At 36.1% G+C, this 20,187-nt stretch overlaps 1 protein-coding gene across 4 annotated transcripts in view; it reads left to right on the top strand.

Annotated features, from left to right (window-relative positions):
- Positions 1-20,187, top strand: part of HDAC9 (histone deacetylase 9) — a 927,702-nt gene that overhangs the window by 652,372 nt on the left and 255,143 nt on the right. For 3 of the 4 annotated variants that reach the window (XR_005983513.1, XM_041727864.1, XM_041727863.1), the window contains 2 exons: positions 14,341-14,461; positions 18,486-18,535. Coding sequence is in view for 2 of the 4 variants with exons in the window: in XM_041727864.1 (XP_041583798.1) it covers positions 14,341-14,461; positions 18,486-18,535 (171 nt within the window). In the remaining 2 variants the exon portion in view is untranslated. Of the gene's footprint in view, positions 1-14,340; positions 14,462-18,485; positions 18,536-20,187 lie in introns of those variants that run through there. The other variant, XR_005983514.1, reaches the window with a different exon arrangement.

Below are 20,187 nucleotides of genomic sequence, written 5' to 3' on the forward strand. Positions count from 1 at the left end.
CAAAAAGCAAAATCAGCAGCTTTCTTGTCACCATAAAAAATCGATCTGGAGGGATCATTCGGTGTCCTCTTCAGGAACAAGCCCTTTGATTAGGTAGCCAGGTCTCTAAAATGTGTATGCCCTGAAGAAAAGAATGTGCTTTTCTGTGCTTGAAAAATCACAGAGAATGACCCATCATCTGTTAGAAATGCACTTGCAGTTGTTTTTCCAGAAGTGTTCATGACTCTCAGCCCCACCAAGCCACCCACAGACATTTGCTTGCTCTCACATTTGTTTTGAGAATAATAACATTTTATAATGCTTTTGTTGGATTACATATTATGTGGAATTTGCATTGGCTCTTTGTGACTAATATTGAATAACTTTGTTTCGCTTAATTCATAAGTAAAAACCATAAGCAACATACTGTGCTGAAATGTTTAACTCTTTTATTCAAGTGCCAACACAAAGTAATTACAAAACAATTCTGGGACCTGAACCGAAGCTACTGTTGCCCCTTCTGGGACTTCCTCAGCAGTTCCAATGAGAAAAGTAGAGAGCAGATTTAATATAAAATCTTAAGATGCCAGGGAACTTAAGGCTAGGGTCCCATACTTTTCCTGCACATGACGGGTGATTTTAAAAGACCTTTTGAAAATCTAAATAAGGAAAATATAATACTCTTTGGAGAAATACTTTTGGAATGTGCAGGTTTTCTGACATCAGCGCTACAAAGTAGAGCTAACTATTGCAAGTTAATTCAATTAAACATTTGTTTTATAGAGTAATCTAACTAGATGGCAGCACATAACAGCTTACTGTTTTGTTTAGTTTGTAGAACATTTTGTGTGTGTGTTTGTGTCTAAGAATCTAACCACAAAGCAATAAGAGATTCAAACAAGGAGTCGTGTGAATTGTCTCTAAAGGAATGGCAGTCTTGAGAAGCCGTACATATGACCTAGATGTGATGAGTAAACCAGGGTACATTATGTCATTATTCTGACAGAAATTTTTATATCATAGTAGAGTGGACTTAGGCAGATAAATACATTACAATTACTTGTGTAGCATGTAATTAGAATTAAGGTGATTTAGAATTTTTTTGTTTTAATTTTTATTTCTGCAAAAAAGGAAGGATTAATGTGGAAAACAACCAACAAAAGGAAATAAAATAGTTTGCTCTTCCGAGTCCATTTGGAAAGTGGTACAGTTTTTTAAACAGCAGCATTAAGCTTATTAACAAAAATGAATAGTCACATGTTTTTTGACCATCTGAAAATTGCAGTGCTAAAGTAATACAAAATATTTATTTTGACAAAATGTGTTTTATATCTAATTACTGTTTTAAAAATCAGTGCTTTAGGGCAGCCCAGGTGGCTCAGCAGTTTAGTGCTGCCCTCAACCCAGGGGTCTGATCCTGGAGACCTGGGATCGAGTCCCACATTGGGATCCTTGCTTAGAGCCTGCTTCTCTCTCTGCCTGTGTCTCTGCCTCTCTGCCTCTTTCTCTCTCTGTGTCTAATAAGTAAAAAATCTTAAAAAAAATCATTGCTTTAACCCAAACCATTAAAATGTTCATTTACAGTTGTTTATAAAATAATTATAATGTAGAAGATTCAGTCACATAAAATCATCAATATTGAGCAATTACACTAAACGGTAACATTTTCCCTTACTTTTTGATGAGCGTAATGCACTTGCAGTTGCTTTTGGTTTTGAAATGGGTGAAAATCAAATGATATCTAAGTGTACTTTTTGCCACTTAGACCTTTATTAATGAATGGGATTTGCTGTTTCTCTGAAGTGCTTTTACAATTGCTCTATGCACCTGAAATATTTTTAAATAAATTGTAATGAAGGAATCAAGTAGTTTTACAAGCAAGTAGAAGCACTTGTTTTGAAGAACAGATCCTTTTTACTTCCCAACCTTTGCTGTGATAACCATTTATTGAAACTACTCTTTAGTCTGAAATGTGGGTCAGTACAGTGTTAGTATCCTGAATTCATTAAAGAGCAGAAAGAATGGACAGCTCCCTCTAATCTATAGTTCTATGCCTAGGATGCCCATTAAAATCCATGGGATGGTTCTAACTATCAAGATGCCTAGGCTGTCCCCAAAGTTAACCAGAAGCTCTGGAGGTAGCACCCAGCAACAATACCTTTTAAACTTTCACAGCTGATTCTGAGGTGCAGATAATGTTAAAAATCACTGCAACAGAAACTCAGCTTCTTAACATAAGCTTAACGAGCTAGAGACAAAAAGGTGAATGGAGTCAAGTAGTTGGAGATGGGAGAGTAACAGAAGCAGGCATTTACTTAAGAAACAAAGATAACATTAATTCATAAGTTTGATGCACAAACATAAAAATTGGGGAAAGTGTTCATTGTTTTGAAATTATCATAGTGTAAGAATATTCATATTTTTCAAAAAATACTCATATTTTCATTTATGATTAAACATATAAGAAATTGGCTTTGAAGAATAGCTAGTATTCTTTTGATCATCTTCATAGTGAGATCTCTTCTCTTTCCTCAGCCATACTGATTTATCTCCCCAATTATTATATTTGCTTTCTTGAGGCAAATCTTTAATGGATATTTTGTTGATTTTTTGTGTATAAGATGACTTCACATAGTGAGGCCAGTGGGGCATGATGGTAGAGGAGCAGGGTCCTCACCTCCCCGGCACCACCTACTTACCTAGATAACTTTCAAATCATCCTGAACACCTACGAATTCGACCTGAGGTTTAAAGAGAACAGCTGGAACGCTACAGAGAGAAGGGTTTTTGCTTCTAGCAAGGAAGGAAGGTGGGGAAAAAAATAAAATAAAAAAAATCAAGTGGAGGAGCCAGGCTAAGGAGGGCCATGAGAGTCTCTGGGACAGGAAAGCCCAGTGCCAGAGAAGCAGGAACTTTATTAAAAATCTGCACTGGATTCTTCCGGAACTGAAAGGTGCTTAGCAGGGAAACCAGGCAGGATCCCAGGAGGGGCAGTGGAGCCCCCAGGCTCCCAGGGTCACTAACAGAGGAGGTGTGCCCCAGGGGAAAGTGCCCCACACACCATGGGCCAAGTTCGGTAAAGGGCTGGAGTGCCACCGGTGGGGCCTGGGGAGCAGCTCAGGCTGCAGCTCCGGGGGAGGGGGCTGCTCCCTGCTGGAAATCTTCAGGGGAAGTCGAGGGATTTAAGAACTAGAGGGAACCTCTCTTTTTTCTCCCCCTTTGTCCAGTACAACTCGTTTTTATATCAGACTGTAAATTTCCATTATTTTTTCTCTTTCCCCACCTTAACTAAAATATTTTAGCACCTATTCATTCTTAAGTTTCTTCCTTTTTGACTTTCATATTTCTACAATTACATGTCTTAGTTGTATTTTCCACTTCTCAATTCCCTTCAACATACTCAGTTCAATTCTGGGAGATATTAGAGATATGTTTTTGTTTGTTTGTTTTCTTTGCCCCATTTTGTTCTACAATGGTGGAAGTTAATACCTTCTAAAACATGACCAGCATGCTCCCAGAACCAAGTGGTATACCATGCTGGTTCATTCTGTGAGATTCCTCATTCCCATTCTTCGCCCCCCCCCCCTTTTATTCATTTGTGTTTTGGTGGTCAGTGCTGGGGCTTTCTACAAGTATTGCTGGTTTATATAAATTTGGGACTGAGCATCTTCTACATACAGAACTTAATACACTCAGAACCAAAAGGATCACCTTCTAGGACCCCTCAGGTAGACTACATTCTCTCTCCACTACAACTTCTTCACCACCATCATCTCCCAGCACCCCCCTTTTTTCTTTCTTTTCTTTTTTTTCCCTTTACTTTTACTTTTTTCTCTTCTTCTTTGGGATTCTTGGCCTTTTATTTTTACTACTTTCATTTAAAATTTGTTTTACACTTTAGTGGTCCTTTTGTTTTATTTTGTTCTGATCTTTGTTTTCATTTTTGGTCTCTGACGTCATCAGAATCATATAGGGGGAAATTTAGTTAGGTCGTGGTTGATATTCTTGATGCATTCCACTCATACAGCCACTCTGTACTGAGCAAAATGACTAGAAGGAAGAATTCACCACAAAAAGAAAGAATCATAAACAGTACTCTCTGCCACAGAGTTACAGAGTATGGATTACAATTCCATGTCAGAAAGCCAATTCAGAAGCACAATTATAAAGCTACTGTGACTCTGGAAAAAAGCATAAAGGATTCAAGAGACTTCATGACTGCAGAATTTAGATCTAATCAGGCAAAAATTAAAAATCAATTAAATGAGATGCAATCCAAACTGGAGGTCCTAATGGTGAGGGTTAATGAGGTGGAAGAAAGAGTGAGTGACATAGAAGACAAGTTGATGGCAAGGAAGGAAGATAAGGAAAAAAGAAAAACAAAAGACCATGAGGAAAGGTTAAGGGAAATAAATGATAGCCTCAAAAGGAAGAATCTATGTATAATTGGGGTTCTAGAAAACGCCGAGAGGGACAGAGGGTCAGAAAGCATATTTGAACAAATCATAGCAGAGAACTTCCCTAATTTGGGGAGGGAAACAGGCATTCAGATCCAGGAGATAGAGAGGTCCCCCCCAAAATCAATAAAAACTGTTCAACACCTTAACATTTAATAGTGAAACTTGTAAATTCCAAAGACAAAGAGAAAACCCTTAGCAGCGAGAGACAAGAGTTTCTTAACTTATATGGCGAGAAATATTAGATTAACAGCAGACCTCTCCACCGAGATCTGGCAGGCCAGAAAGGGCTGGCAGGATATATTCAGGGTCCTAAATGAGAAGAACATGCAGCCAAGAATACTCTATCCAGCAAGGCTCTCATTCAGAATAGAAGGAGAGATAAAGAGCTTCCAAGACAGGCAGAAACTGAAAGAATATGTGACCACCAAACCAGCTCTGCAAGAAATATTAAAGGGGACCCTGTAAAAGAAAGAGGACACCCAAAGAAATAATCCACAAAAACAGGGACTGAATAGGTATTATGATGACACTAAATTCATATCTTTCAATAGTTACTCTGAACATGAATGGGCTAAATGATCCCATTAAAGGATGCAGGGTTTTGGACTGTATAAAAAAGCAAGACCCATCTATTTTCTGTCTGTAAGAGACACGTTTTAGACCTAAGGACACCTCCAGCCTGAAAATGAAAGATTGGAGAACCATTTCCCCTTCAAATGGTCCTCAAAAGAAAGCAGGGATAGCAATCCTCATATCAGATCAATTAAAGTTTATCCCAAAGACTGTAGTAAGAGATGAAGAGGGACACTATATCATACTTCAAGGGTCTATCCAACAAGAAGACCTAACAATCCTGAATCTTTATGCCCCTAATGTGGGAGCTGCCAAGTTTATCAATCAATTAATAGCCAAAGACATATTTAGATAATATACACTAATAGTAGGAGACTTCAACATGGCACTTTCTGCAAATGACAGATATTCTAAGCACAACATCACTAAAGAAACAAGGGCTTTAAATGATACACTGGACCAGGTGGATTTCACAGATATATACAGAACTTTCCATCAGAATGCAACTGAATACACATTCTTCTCAAGTGCACATGGAACTTTCTCCAGAATAGACCACATACTGGGTCACAAATCAGGTCTCAACTGATACTAGAAGATTGGGATTGTCCCCTGCATATTTTCAGACCTCAATGCTTTGAGACTAGAACTCAATCACAAAGAGAAATTTGGAAGAAACTCAAACACGTGGAGATTAAAGAGCATCCTACTAAAAGACGAAAGGGTCAACCAGGAAATTAGAGAAGAATTAAAAAGACTCATGGAAACTAATGAAAATGAAGATACAACTGTTCAAAGTCTTTGGGATACAACAAAAGCAGTCCAAGAGGGAAATACATCGCAATACAAGCCTCTCTCAAAAAATTGGATAAAACTCAAATACACAAGCTAAACTTGCACATAAAGGAACTGGAGAAAGAACAGCAAATAAAACCTATACCAACCAGAAGAAGAGAGATAATAGAGATTCGAGCAGAACTCGATGAAATAGAGATGAGAAGAACTGTAGAACAGATCAACAAAACCAGGAATTGGTTCTTTGAAAGAATTAGTAAGCTAGATAAACCATTAGCCAGCCTTATTAAAAAGAAAAAAGACTCAAATTAATAAAATCATGAATGAAAGAGGAGAGACCACAACCAATACTAAGGAAATACAAATGATTTAAAAAAACATTATGAGCAGCTATACACCAATAAATTAGGCAATTTAGAAGAAATGGACACATTTCTGGAAAACCACAAACTTCCAAAACTGGAACAGGAGGAAATAGAAAACCTGAACAGGCCAATAACCATGGAAGAAATTGAATCAGTCATCAAAAACTTCCCAAGACACAAAAGTCCAGGGCCCAGATGGCTTCCCAGGGGAATTCTATCAAACATTTAAAGAAGAAACAATACCTATTCTGCTAAAGCTGTTCCAAAGGATAGAAAGGGATGGAATACTTCCAAACTTGTTTTATGAGGCCAGCATCACCTTAATTCCAAAACCAGACAAAGACCCCACCAAAAAGGAGAATTACAGACCAATATCCCTGATGAACACAGATGCAAAAATTCTAAACAAGACACTAGCCAATAGGATCCAACAGTACATTAAGAAGCTTATTCACCATGACCAAGTAGGATTTATCCCCGGGATGCAAGGCTGGTTCAACACTTGTAAAACAATCAATGTGATAGATCACATCAACAAGAGAACAAACAAGAACCATACGATCCTCTTAATAGATGCAGGGAAAGCATTTGACAAAATACAGCATCCATTCCTGATCAAAACTCTTCAGAGTGTAGGATAGAGGGAACATTCCTCAGCATCTTAAAGCTGTCTATGAAAAGCCCACAGCAAATATCATTCTCAGTGGGAAAAAACTGAGAGCCTTGCCCCTAAGATTGGAAACACAGCAGGGGTGTCCACTCTCACCACTGCTATTCGACATAGTACTAGAAGTCCTAGCCTCAGCAATCAGGCAACAAAAAGAAATAAAAGGCATTCAAATTGGCAAAGAAGTCAAACTCTCCCTCTTCGCAGATGACATGATACTGCACATAGAAAACCCAAAAAGCTCCACCCCAAAATTGCTAGAACTCATACAACAATTCAGCAGTGTGGCAGGATACAAAATCAATGCACAGAAATCAGTGGCATTTCTATACACTAACAATGAGACTGAAGAAAGAGAAATTAAAGAGCCAATCCCATTTATAATTGCACCCAAAAGCATAAGATACCTAGAAATAAACCTAACCAAAGAGGTAAAGGATCTGTACCCTAAAAACTACAGAACACTTGTGAAAGAAATTGAGGAAGACACAAAGAAATGGAAAAATATTCCATGCCCATGGATTAGAAGAATTAATATTGTGAAAATGTCTATGCTACTGAGGGCAATTTACACATTCAATGCAATCCCTATCAAAATACCATGGACTTTTTCACATAATTGGAACAAATAATCTTAAAATTTATGTGGAAGTAGCAAAGACCCCTAATAGCCTGGAGAATATTGAAAAAGAAAACCAGAGCCAGGGGCATCAGAATGCTGGATTTCAGGTTGTATTACAAAGCTGTGATCATCAAGACAGTGTGATACTGGCACAAAAACAGACACATAGATCAATGGAACAGAATGGAGAACCCATAAATGGGCCCTCAACTCTATGGTCAACTAATATTTGACAAAGCAGGAAAGATCATCCATTGGAAAAAGGACAGTCTCTTCAATAAATGGTGCTGGGAAAATTGGACAGCCAAGTGCAAAAGAATGAAACTAGACCATTATCTTACACCACACACAAAGATAAACTCAAAATGGATGAAAGATCTAAATGTGAGGCAAGAATCCATCAAAATTCTAGAGGAGAACACAGGCAACATCCTTTTTGAACTTGGCCACTGCAACTTCTTGCAAGATACATCTACGAAGGCAAGGGAAACAAAAGCTAAATGAACTATTGGGACTTCATCAAGATAAAAAGCTTCTGACAGCAAGAGAAACAGTCAACAAAACTAAAAAATAACTTACAGAATGGGAGAAGATATTTGCAAATGAGATTATCAGATAAAGGGCCAGTATCCAAGATCTATAAAGAACTTCTTAAACTCAACAGTGAAGAAACAAACAATCCAATCAGTAAATGGGCAAAAGACATGAACAAAAATTTCACCAAAGAAGACCTACACATGGGGAATCCCTGGGTGGCTCGGTGGTTTAGCACCTGCCTTTGGCCCAGGGCGTGATCCTGGAGTCCTGGGATTGAGTCCCACATTGGCCTCCCTGCATGGGGCCTGTTTCTCCTCTGCCTGTGTCTCTGCCTCTCTCTCTATCTGTGTCTCTCATGAATAAATAAATAAATCTAAAAAAAAAAAAAGAAGAAGAACAAGAACAAGAAGAAGAAGAAGACGACCTACACATGGCCAACAGGCACATGAGGAAATGCTCTGCATCACTTGCCATCAGGGAAATACAAATCAAAACCACAATGAGATACCACCTCACACCAGTGAGAATGGGGAAAATTAACAAGAGAAGAAACAGCAAATGTTGGAGAGGATGTGGAGAAAGGGGAACCCTCTTGCAGTGTTGGTGGGAATGTGAACTGGTAGAGCCACTCTGGAAAACTATGTGGAGGTTCCTCAAAGAGTTAAAAATAGAGCTAACCTACGACCCAACTATTGCACTCCTGGAGATTTACCCCAAAGATACAGATACGGTGAAAAGCCGAGACACTTGCACCCCAATGTTTATAGCAGCAATGTCCACAGTAGTACCAATGTCCTTCCAAACTGTGGAAGGAGCCTCAGTGTCCATCAAAAGATGAATGGATAAAGAAGATGTGGTATGTGTATACACTGGAATATTACTCAGCCATTAGAAATGACGAATACCCACCATTTGCTTCAACGTGGATGGAACTGGAGGGTATTAAGCTGAGTGAAGTAAGTCAATTGGAGAAGGACAATCATTATATGGTTTCAGTCATACAGGGAATATAAAAAGTAGTGAAAGGGATTATAGGGGAAAGGAGAGAAAATGAGTGGGAAATAACAGAGAGGGAGACAAACTATGAGAGACTCCTAACTCTGGGAAATGAACAAGGGGTAGTGGAAGGGGAGGTGGGCAGGGGGATGGGGTGACTGGGTGATGGGCACTGAGGGGGGCAATTGACAGGATGAGCACTGGGTGTTATACTATATGTTGGCAACTTGAACTCCACTAAAAATATACAAAATATACAAAAACAAAAACAAAAACAAAACCTTGCTGTTCTGGGCAGGTAAAGAAAAAAAAAAGATTATTTCACATAAAATCTTATTTGTTTTAAAGCTAAAGGGAGTCTTCAAAGTAATTTGTCAAACCTCCTAATGTTTGTAAATAGAGAAACAAAGGTCCAGAAACATGCCTCATAGCTTGCCTATGTGCATGTTAAAGATAGATGAGAGTTAGAACCTAGAACTCAGGGCTCCTGACTTGTAGCTTATTTTCTTTTTGTGTGACTGACAGAAAGGACCATAAGCCTGTTGGGCTGCCTGTCTGCTTAATTGCCTCCTTCCTTCTTTTACTCCCCTTTCTTTATAAGGAAAAGATTATTAGACCACAAGGAATATATAGAAGGAAAGAATGCAGTTGTAGGTAGGGGATTGAAACTATCCTTTATGTAAAATTTAAAGAAACAATTGATTGTAGCATTTGAAAACTCCAGTGGGTACATGTGGGCATGAGCAATGAGACCAGATTTTTGAATTTAAAAGAGAGAAGTATATCAAGAAAAATGAACAGGCTGTGAACTGATCCATTAAATATTAAGTATGGAATTTGTAACAGAAGGTAACTTTGACACTCCTAAGTCATTTATGATTCTTCAACTTTTGAAGTCTACAACCCTATGATTTTTTGTAGAAAAAAATAAAAAAGCATCCTTATATTTAGGGACACTGGATGAAATATCTTCAGAAAATGAAATATTTCAGGGGAAATTGTTCCCTAATATGTCACCACTTTGAAAATGATTAAAGAAAATGGGGTCTCCCCCAGCAGAGGCAGGTACTTTGACTTGTCAAATTTAAGTTGGACATTTTCTCTTAGTTTGGAACTGCCACAAAATGAGCCCTTTCATGTCCTCAATAATACCAAACCAATGCAATCCATCTGTTCTGCTAAATTATTTCTAGTTCCCTAACCAAAGGCACTGCTTTTTCATGCATTTTATCATGATTTTATGCCCTTTATTATATTTTACAAAAGGTTCTGATTCCTCCAGGGCCAATGAGAACTGATTAGGACACTGGCCTCAATCCAGGCTTTGAACACAGGAGGGGAAGGAATAGAACTGTTTCCTTTTTCCCCTGCTCCTTGGCAGAAAAAAAAAATGAATGTATACCGTGTGTGTGCTCTGTGTGTGGGTGGGTGTGGGTAGAGTGAATTTTATCCTGTCACAGTATGACTTTGTAGATCATGTTCAGAACATTCCTTCTATAATCAGGTTGCATTAACGGGCTTTATTTCAGAAAGACTATTTCTTTAGGAAAGAACCATGGTATATTGGGAGACTCAATGATATGGTCATTTTAAATAACTTTGGTCAAACTTCAAACCTGAATGTGGACTATCTGGGGCTCTGAACTAAATAAGATCATATACCCTAGGTACTTAGCCCTGAGAATTGGCACTCTGCACATTAATTCCTTTTCTACTCTCAGAGAAGAACTGCTTGAATGCAAGTCATAGAGAATGTAAATATAATAATGAATACATCCTATATCACTGGGTTTCTTTACTAAGAAGATGAAAGAAGAGCAATAAACTTTGTTTCCTAAGCCTTAAGGTATTTAAGACCTATATTTGGATTTGAAGTAAGAAAGACCCAGAAGAACGCCACACCTTATATGCATTGAGTGTCCAGATATACTCAGAATTCTCAGAAACCCTTTTTGGTCAGAATCGTAGATAACTTTAGATAGACATCCTGCATGCTAAGTATCTCTGAGAACGGAAATCAGTATCTTCCTAATTTATGATTATCAGAGCACTTTATCCTATTTCGTGACTCATTATGCTGTTGACCTTTGACTCAGGAGAGCATCATGAGAGAGAAATGAAGGAACAAAGGCTACACAGGAAATAGAAAAATGTGGGAAGAGCTTAAATGAAAATATCTATATTTAAGCATAAACATATAACATGATAAATTGCTGATGATAATACCAGAAATGAGAACTGTTGGAAACCTCAGATTGAGAGGAAAAGTTACATGTGACAAATTTAAGATATCTGATACAAGTGACAGAAAATGGAATTATTCCAGAAAATCCTATGTGTTAATAAAGAAGTAAAGCTATTGCTATTTCAGAATTTTCAGCTTAGTCATCTACCAAGTTCCCACAGCAGTGCCCCTGTGAGATACAAATCTCAAAACATGCTTTCTCCAGACAGATAATTTTTCCAGGTAGAAACATTTTTCTTACTGGGTTGGTTTTTACTACTCCCTTTCTATAGAAACATGTACATCCTCTTTTGTAGGTCTTGTTGTCTAGCATCCATAGAAGCAGAGGTGGTTATCGAGAATAGGTACTCACATTACTTAGGTAATTATTTCTTAAGAAATATACTCTATAATAATAAAAAGAACCAGGATAAAATACTTCCTTGGAGCCATAAGGGAGCAGAGAGGGGAGGGGCAGAAAGAAATCAAAGTAAAACTTAGGAATTATTACATTTTAATAGTGAGAGGTAGGACAAGAGTGTAAACTAGAGCAGAATACTTTCAGAGTAAGTCAGTGCTAAATAGGCTTTGCCAGATGTCTTACCCTTATTCTTATTTAACTGATACTACACAAGGTGATGACCAAGATCCAGCAGGTGTCCTCTTATGATTTATCAGCATTTGGGCTACCATCGATAATTAAATCTTAATAGCAGATTATTTTTTAAATGTGTGATTGAGCATTGAGCACAAATGCTAGTGAGATTGTGGGAGAATGAGAAAGGAGTTGGGACAAGCATGAAGTGTATGGTATGTAAATATATGGGGCTAGTTTATGAAAACATAAAGATATGTTTATTATTAGTGGTATTTAATGTTAGGCCAGAGGCAAAAATTCAATTTAGAGTTGCAAAAATATCTTTACAGAAAAAGAGAAAGGGGAAAAAAATCAATGAAACTTTATAATAGTAGTCAAAACGTGGGTTTGATTGTTATAGAACTGACATTGCTTGAGATATAGATGTTTCACTGTATCAGCATGTGAAATGTTAGTGGCTGTGGATTTCATAGACTCACAGAAACAAGAGCTGGAAGCCCTATTATTTCATGTTGTTCATTATTCTGCCGGGCTAAGACTGGTTACCACAGTCTGGTTTCCAGTGCTGTGCTCATTCCAATTGTAGATGACTCAGACCATGGAGTTACCACTGTTTATCTTGGGGGATTTTCCACCAGCTGAAATCTCACAGTTAAAATGTTAACCTTTAATACTTCTTTGAACTTTCTTGTGCTTATTTTATCTCATTATTTGCTGTTCTCTTTCTTCAGTTATTCTAATCTTTCATAAATGCTTCCAAATTTAATGTTTACTAGCAAGTCATCTATATCAATAACATGATTGTTTATTGATCAGAGCAATGGTTGACAAGATGGCCATCATTAAATTTGCTTTCATTTCCAACATCATCTACCTGGTTTAATTTCACCATTCTGCACTTAGCTGAATGATTTAAAAATGTTTTCTATAAATATAAATTCCTCTAAAATTTTAAAAAATGTTTTCTACAAATATAAATTGGATGTTAAAACCAGGGAACTTCAATGCTGCGACAAAGAAAATCCCATAAGCATTTGTTTATTTATTTGGCACATAATAGCACAGTGTCAAGAAGTTTCTGTTTTATATCATTCCTGCTACCTTGTTCTTACCCTTCAGGTCTCTGACCATTCTTCTCTCACTGTGACATGATGATTTATTTTCTGTGACAAACACAGCTCTGCCCTCTACCCAGTAAACTAGGGAGCATCAGCATATTGAGATTTTCCTAGCCTTTTATTCCCTTAAACATCAACAACAACCACATCTGCTTAAACTAGGGAGCTTAAGTATGGAATTGTCCTGGTCCTCGTAAAGGTGTTGTTGTCTCTTGATGTTTCCATGTCAACTGCTGATTCCATGGTCAGGAACATGAAAAGACAGCATTCCCTGAACAGATTCTCTTTGAATTTTACTATGGTTGTGCTACATATTTTAAGTGAAATGTTAATATTGACTAATTTTAGGAAGCACAATGATTTTCAAAAGTAAGGCTAATTAACTTCCTATACCAGCATGATGTTATTAGGCTTGTAGATATGCCAACCAAGAAATATGGCCAAGAAGAATAATTTGCATATTGACTAACTGAGGTTTCACTTAATGTGTACTTTTGTCTTTGTTGAAGTACCATTCTTTGTTAGTTGAAGTACAACTTTCTGCCTAGCATGTGCATAAACATATTGACTGAGTCTAGAGTGTGTCGGACTATTTCTGGCTAAACAGCAGTTTTTGGTTTTGTTTAATTTCTATTCTGTCCCAGACTAATGATTTTATAAAATACATTAAATTACTATAAAAATAAAATAAAAATTGAAGACACCCAAGATTATATTAGATTCAATAGACATAAAAATAGTCTGTCCAATCACTATGAAGATTTTAAATATTTACTCTGAATTTCTGTATAGACCTCATCACAGACAGTTCGTGAACAGTTGCTGAAATGTTACTGACACCATAGGATACTCTTTGAGTAACATTGATCTAGGTTAATGGTTCTGTGAAGTGCAAACACATGAAGTGATCAGCATTTTTGTAATAATCAAATACATTAAAATGTATCGGTACTTACTTATGTTCTTTAGGAAATCATAAAGAATTTGTTCTAACAACTTCTAAAGGTGAGTGTAAAATAAGATTTTAATGAATTTAATTCTCAGCTAAACAGTAGCCCCTGTTTCTTCTGTTTTCTTTTATTTTTTTAGCCCCTATTTACTGTTAAGCTGATACTTTTACAAAGGAGTCAACTATTACATTTTTTGTTACAGCTTTATTTTTTTATGCCAAAAAATATGTTTTATGTCAGTTGCCCAGTTAGGCATAAGCAATCCCTAGAATCTGAACTTTACATACACACTCATTTTCCAAATGTTCTTATGGTACTTTACTAAGCAAATTGGTGTCACATTCCTGCATGATTAAACTTGGTTCATTGTTAGTCATCTTAAAAATGTGACTTGGGTCTTACTTTCTTTTAAATGTTGTCAGTGGAATACTGTAGGCTTCTGCTGTTTTCTTTCAGCGAATTCAAGGTCGAAAAGCCAGCCTGGAGGAAATACAGCTTGTTCATTCTGAACATCACTCACTGTTGTATGGCACCAACCCCCTGGATGGACAGAAGCTGGACCCCAGGACACTCCTAGGTCTGTACAGGTCTCCATTCTACTGAGAACTGCACATTCCAGCACTATCATTAGTCAGTGCTGTTGTCAGTTCAAAATACTTGGCAAGCAGTGATATGAAAAATCAGCTTTTCCAACAGCATTGCTCTGTGGAATGGGTCGTTTACAATAAAAGTCAATGTAGAGTAAGAAAATCTTGCATTAGAAAAAATGACAATGCAAGTTCCATGATGTTTACTTTTAAATTAACTTTCTTATTTGAATAGAATTTTGTTCACTATGTTTTAGCCTACAGGGATGGATGCATTGTTGAGTTTGTTTGCTTACATTTTTAAACTAAAAGAAAAAAAGGTTTTCACATTCTTTATGCAAGTTTATCTTCACCTTTCCAATTCTTTTGTGTTTTTAGTTCTTTTTTTTTCTATGACCTTAACAAACGAAGGGCATGGTACCAACTTACTTTAAGTTAAAACTCCTTATTACTATGCCTAGAACACTGCATTTTACAGTAAGATTACATTTTTTAAAAAGTTTATATTTTTTGAGTGATCTCTATACCCAGTGTGGGGCTCACACTCAGAACCCCAAGATCAAGAGTTGCATGCTCTTCCAACTGAGCCAGCCAGGCACCCTGCATTTTAAATCTTGGTATAATGTGTCTGATGCATGCCTTAACTATGGAATTAAATAGTAAAGTAGATGGCAGAAGTAGAAAACTAATAAATATAATTTTTAATTAATATATCATTTTTCAAACATTTGCCATCAGATTTTAAAGTAAAATTTACATTGCAGAGCTTTACATAACTTTATATCAGTGATAGAAATAACAGATTTAAGAAAACAGTTTGTAACAAAACCATATTTTAGCTGAAGCAATTCATTATATTAAATTCATTAATATTTTATAATGGAATAACAATACGCAACATGGCAATGCATGCCATAAGGATCATGTTTTAAGTATTTTAACTCAAAGGGCATTTTAGGGCTTTTTCTTGTCACTTTCAAATAAACCTATTGTGTCAGATCCAAAGAATTGAACTCTTTCACCTAATTCAATACTATTTCTAAATGGATTAACTGGTCCTAAACGGTTCAAAAAGAAATATATGGGAGTTCCTGGGTGGCTCAGTGGGTTAAGCATCCAAATCTTGGTTTTGGCTCGGGTCATGATCTGAGGCTGGTGAGATTAAGCCCCCTGTTGGGCTATTTGTTCAACATGAATGAAGCCTGTGAGATTCTTTCCTTCTCCTTCTACCCCTCCCCGACCTTGTGTGCCCACTCACTCTCTCAAATAAATAAATAAGTAATCTTTAAAAAAAACCCACAAAAGCACAGTTGATAATTTTAGAGTTAGCTTTAGATACACATAGGAGTTCCATAGGCACCTCTTAGGGATCAGTGCAGCAACTTTAGTATTGTGCACAGGCTATGTGATTAAAGATAAACATGGATGTTGCATTGTTAGATACTGATTTTAAGCACTAAATTCAACTCTTTTGGGGGAAATTTTATTTATTTATCAGAGAGAGCATGCACATGAGTGGTGAGAGGAGGGGGGCAGAGGGAGAGGAAGAAGCAGGCCTCCTCACTGAGCAGGGAACCTAAGTGAGGCTGCATCCCAGGACCTTGGGATCATGACCTAAGCTGAAAGCAGACACTTGAATGACTGAACTACCCAGGTGCACCTAAATTCAACTTTCATAACACTTCTGAACTACATCAGTTTCTCTTGTGAATCCAGAAACTTAGCTGGTTTTCCTTAATTCAAATTTTAATTTTATTTTTTAATTTTAATTTCAAAATTTTTCTTCTTTGAAGAAAATTTGAATTTTTGTGGCTTTGTACTTATGTCTGAAAGACCAGATTGAAGCTCACATGTGCAAATATATAGAAATTTATAATCATCAAGATATTTTCCCTTTCTTTATCGCTTTCTTTCACTTCCATACTTCCTTTTTTACCTCAGTCCCTCACAGTACAGAGGTGGGCAGTGATTGGTACCCGTCATTGTGCACACACATTTAATTGAAATTCATTCAACTGTATGATTTTCTGAGTTAAAATGATATTACAGTTTTTGATAATTAAGTCCTGGAGTTAGAGGGAAGGATTTAAATAAAGGTTCATTATGACCAGGCCTATCAGTCTTTGTATTTTAAAAGACATTGATAACTTATAAAATGATTAGTTTTGAAAATAGGTGCCATTTATCTCCTTAAATACTCTAGACTCTGTAAGGTGACACTTTAAATACATTTTCTCCAGTCATTTCTGGTGCACAGTTTTTCTTTACATTAATATTCCTGTCATTCTTACTACCAGTTACCATTATCTTGTGGCTAGTCAGATTTGAATCCATGGATAAGGTAATATAGCATTATTAAAAAAATAAACCCAATCAATTCAGTGAATTAAAAATTTTTTACACATTACTAAATTTAAATTATTGATTATTAGGCTGTTTTGTATTATTATAAACATTATTAAAAATTCTTAAGCAGCTTATTTATTTTACTTATTCTCTTAGAGTTTAATAATTTTTTTAAAGTACTTTAAATTTGCTTTATTACATTGCAATATTACCTTTAATCCCTTTTTACTGGTTGTGGAATGAAGAATTCAGACATTAAAATATTATTATGTATTTTAATTTCATATGTGACCAATACATCCTTGCAAAATATTTAAGAATACAGAAATATCTTTCTTATGAGCAACAACTTAAGAAAACTTTGCTTTTCTCAAAGCTGTCCATAAATTTTCTCATGTATTTCTACTGATGTCATTATTCCAGTTTCAACATTTTTCCAAGATTTCCATATTTTTTCTGTTGATTTCTCATCTTTTTTCCCCTCATCCTTATATGTAATGAGATGTCTTTTTTTTTAAGGTTTTATTTATTTATTCATGAGAGACACGGAGAGAGAGAGGCAGAGACATAGGGAGAGGGAGAAGCAGGCTCCCTGTAGGGAGCCTGATGCAGGACTCAATCCCAGGACACCAGGATCATGCCCTGAGCTGAAGGCAGCCTCTCAACTACTGAGCCACCCAGGCACCCCAAGATGTCTTATTTTTTCATTTGCGATTACATTTGTTTTATCATTTCCCATCCATTAGCAATTGCATTTGAAAACTCAACCCAAACAATTTATTATTCACAAAATAAATGTTTTTTTGACAACAAAATCTAGATAGACTTTACTGACATGACATGTGAAGTTTGCCACAAACCTATTTTCAATTTTCATCATTATTTGTTTCACTGATCATCAATATAACAAATAAATTGGAATAGAAATGACCATTGCCTTTTCCTTTAATTACTTTGCAGGGAGGTTTAGGAGTGAATATTTTTGTTTTCTCTATTAAATGTGGTAGATAATGTAGAAAATTAAAATGCAGGTAAATAATGATTAAAAATTCCATGAAATATCAATTCTAAGAGACAGATGCAAGCAAGAATTTGGTACATATTTTAAAGAAGATATATTTCTATTTGTATTATATAGATTTCCCAAAAGGGTTATCCTTTCTATAGTGTTTTCTGATTTGTTTGTTTAAAAATGTAGATTTTGAAGAAGCTTAGAGTAAACTTTGTCTTAGTTATATCTGAAGGAGAAATTAAGAATAAGTCTGTGTATTTAAATAGATGTTTAAATATTTAAAACATTTAAAAAATAACTGCTTTTCAAAAACTTGTGGCTTAACACATCACTTTAGAGTGATAACTCAGAATAGCTGAGTTATCTTAAGTAAAGTATATATAAAAAAAGATGTCATATAGTAAATGATTGTAGGGAAGCTAAAAAAACTTTTGAGACTCAAATTTCATTGGTATGTGTTTGTTCATGTAAGGCAATAGAATCTACCCATAATATCATTTGCTTTGAGCTCCTACCTGTATAAAATTTGATTAATTTTCTTCTAAATCAAATGATAAATACTATGTGACATATTGCATGTTAATAAACACTCAAATTTTAAAAATCATGATCGTATTCCCAATTGATATTTTTTTTTATATCTTCTTAATGTGTAGGTGACACCTCTCAAAAGATTTTTTCTTCATTACCTTGTGGTGGACTTGGGGTAAGTATGAGTTTTTTTTTACTGCTTTTAAATAACATAAATTGTCAAAAATATCTCCTTTAATTTATCTGTTCAGGCTGTTTCTCAGTAAAACTTATCCTAGATTTCAGGATTAGCTACATAATTTATAGGACTCAATTTCCAATGAAAATGCAGATCCCCATGCTCAAAATTTATTAAGAAATTCAAGATGGTGACACAATGAATTAATCCAAGTGTGGGACTCTTCTTACTCTAGGGTTCTGTGTGATTGCATAGATAACATGTCCATAAGCTAGTTTTGCTAGACTTATGTAGCTGAAGAAAAGGTAACGCAAGAAGTTTAACAGTTTTGCAGCAGAATTCAGTACTCAGTAAAGTCACACTGAGTATGCAAGTACATTGTATTCCTGATGAAAATAGCATAAACTTCACAAAGTGCTTTGCATTGCGGCACGTTTTGTTTGTGAACCCCTGGGGCCATTTTTGTCTTCAGTAATTAACAAAGCCTTTTTTGACCCAGGATATTTATACCACATTTCAAAGACAAATTTGTTTGAATCCACTGACATATGAAGAAAAATGTCTACATTTTTGTGGATGATTAGAACACATCCTTTAGCCTGCAATTTATTTAAAGTTAACTGTTACCAGTAACAAATTGTCATCCTATAGAACTAAGTGCTAAGTCATGTTGGGAGAGCATAATTCTAGGTCAGGTTTCAAGGACTGAGGAATTTAAGTCAATTAGGCCTCTTGGATATTGAAGGGAAAGAACTGTGGGTATCATATTTTAGGCAGTATTTTGCTATAACTGAATTCTATACAGGGAAATCCCATATATTTCAAGTTAATTCTACCATTTTAGTGATTCTAGATTTCACAAGGATAATCTTTCTATCCCTTCACCTATGATTTTGCCCTCTCTAGAAATAAGGATGACAACTACAACAATCAATACCTGCTTGGATTTTACAGTTTGCTAACACATAACCGAGGTTTATAACAGCTTTGTGAAATAGTTATTGTATATATTTTTTAAAATTTTATTTAATCATGAGAGACACACAGAGAGAGAGAGAGAGAGAGAGGCAGAGACACAGGCAGAAAGAGAAGCAGACTCCATGCAGGGAGCCTGATGAGAGACTCAATCCCTGGTCTCCAGGATCACAAATTGAGCCAAAGGCAGACACTCAACCGCTGAGCCACCCAGGTGCCCCTGTGAAATAGTTATTATTATTAATACCCTTTTGCAGATGAGAAACTGGAAGGCTCAGAGAAATTATATTTTCCTGAAGTCGCATAGTAAAGGGTAAAAGGCTAAAAGTATGAGGTTGATGTTCATGTCTATGTATAGGAGTTCTAAAAGAGCTCATTAGGTTCTTCCATGGTTTTTATCTTCACAATCCCTAGAGCCTCACAGTACAGCAGTGTGTCTGGTATAGTGCCTATGTTTCTACCCCCACCCCCCACCCCCGCCCTTATCTCATGAATAAATAAATAAAATCTTTAAAAAAATAAAATAGGTTTCATTGGCTTTTGTACTTATTTTCTAACATCTCAAGTGCTCCTTTTAAGAGAATGACTGATTACATGCAAATGAAGCAAAGAATGAAACAAAGCTAATGGCTACTTAGAGGATACAATGATGGGGAGGAAATCAAAACTGTGAA

This window comes from Vulpes lagopus, chromosome 13 (genome assembly GCF_018345385.1).
Source record: "Vulpes lagopus strain Blue_001 chromosome 13, ASM1834538v1, whole genome shotgun sequence".
NCBI classification, from domain to species: Eukaryota; Metazoa; Chordata; class Mammalia; order Carnivora; family Canidae; genus Vulpes; species Vulpes lagopus.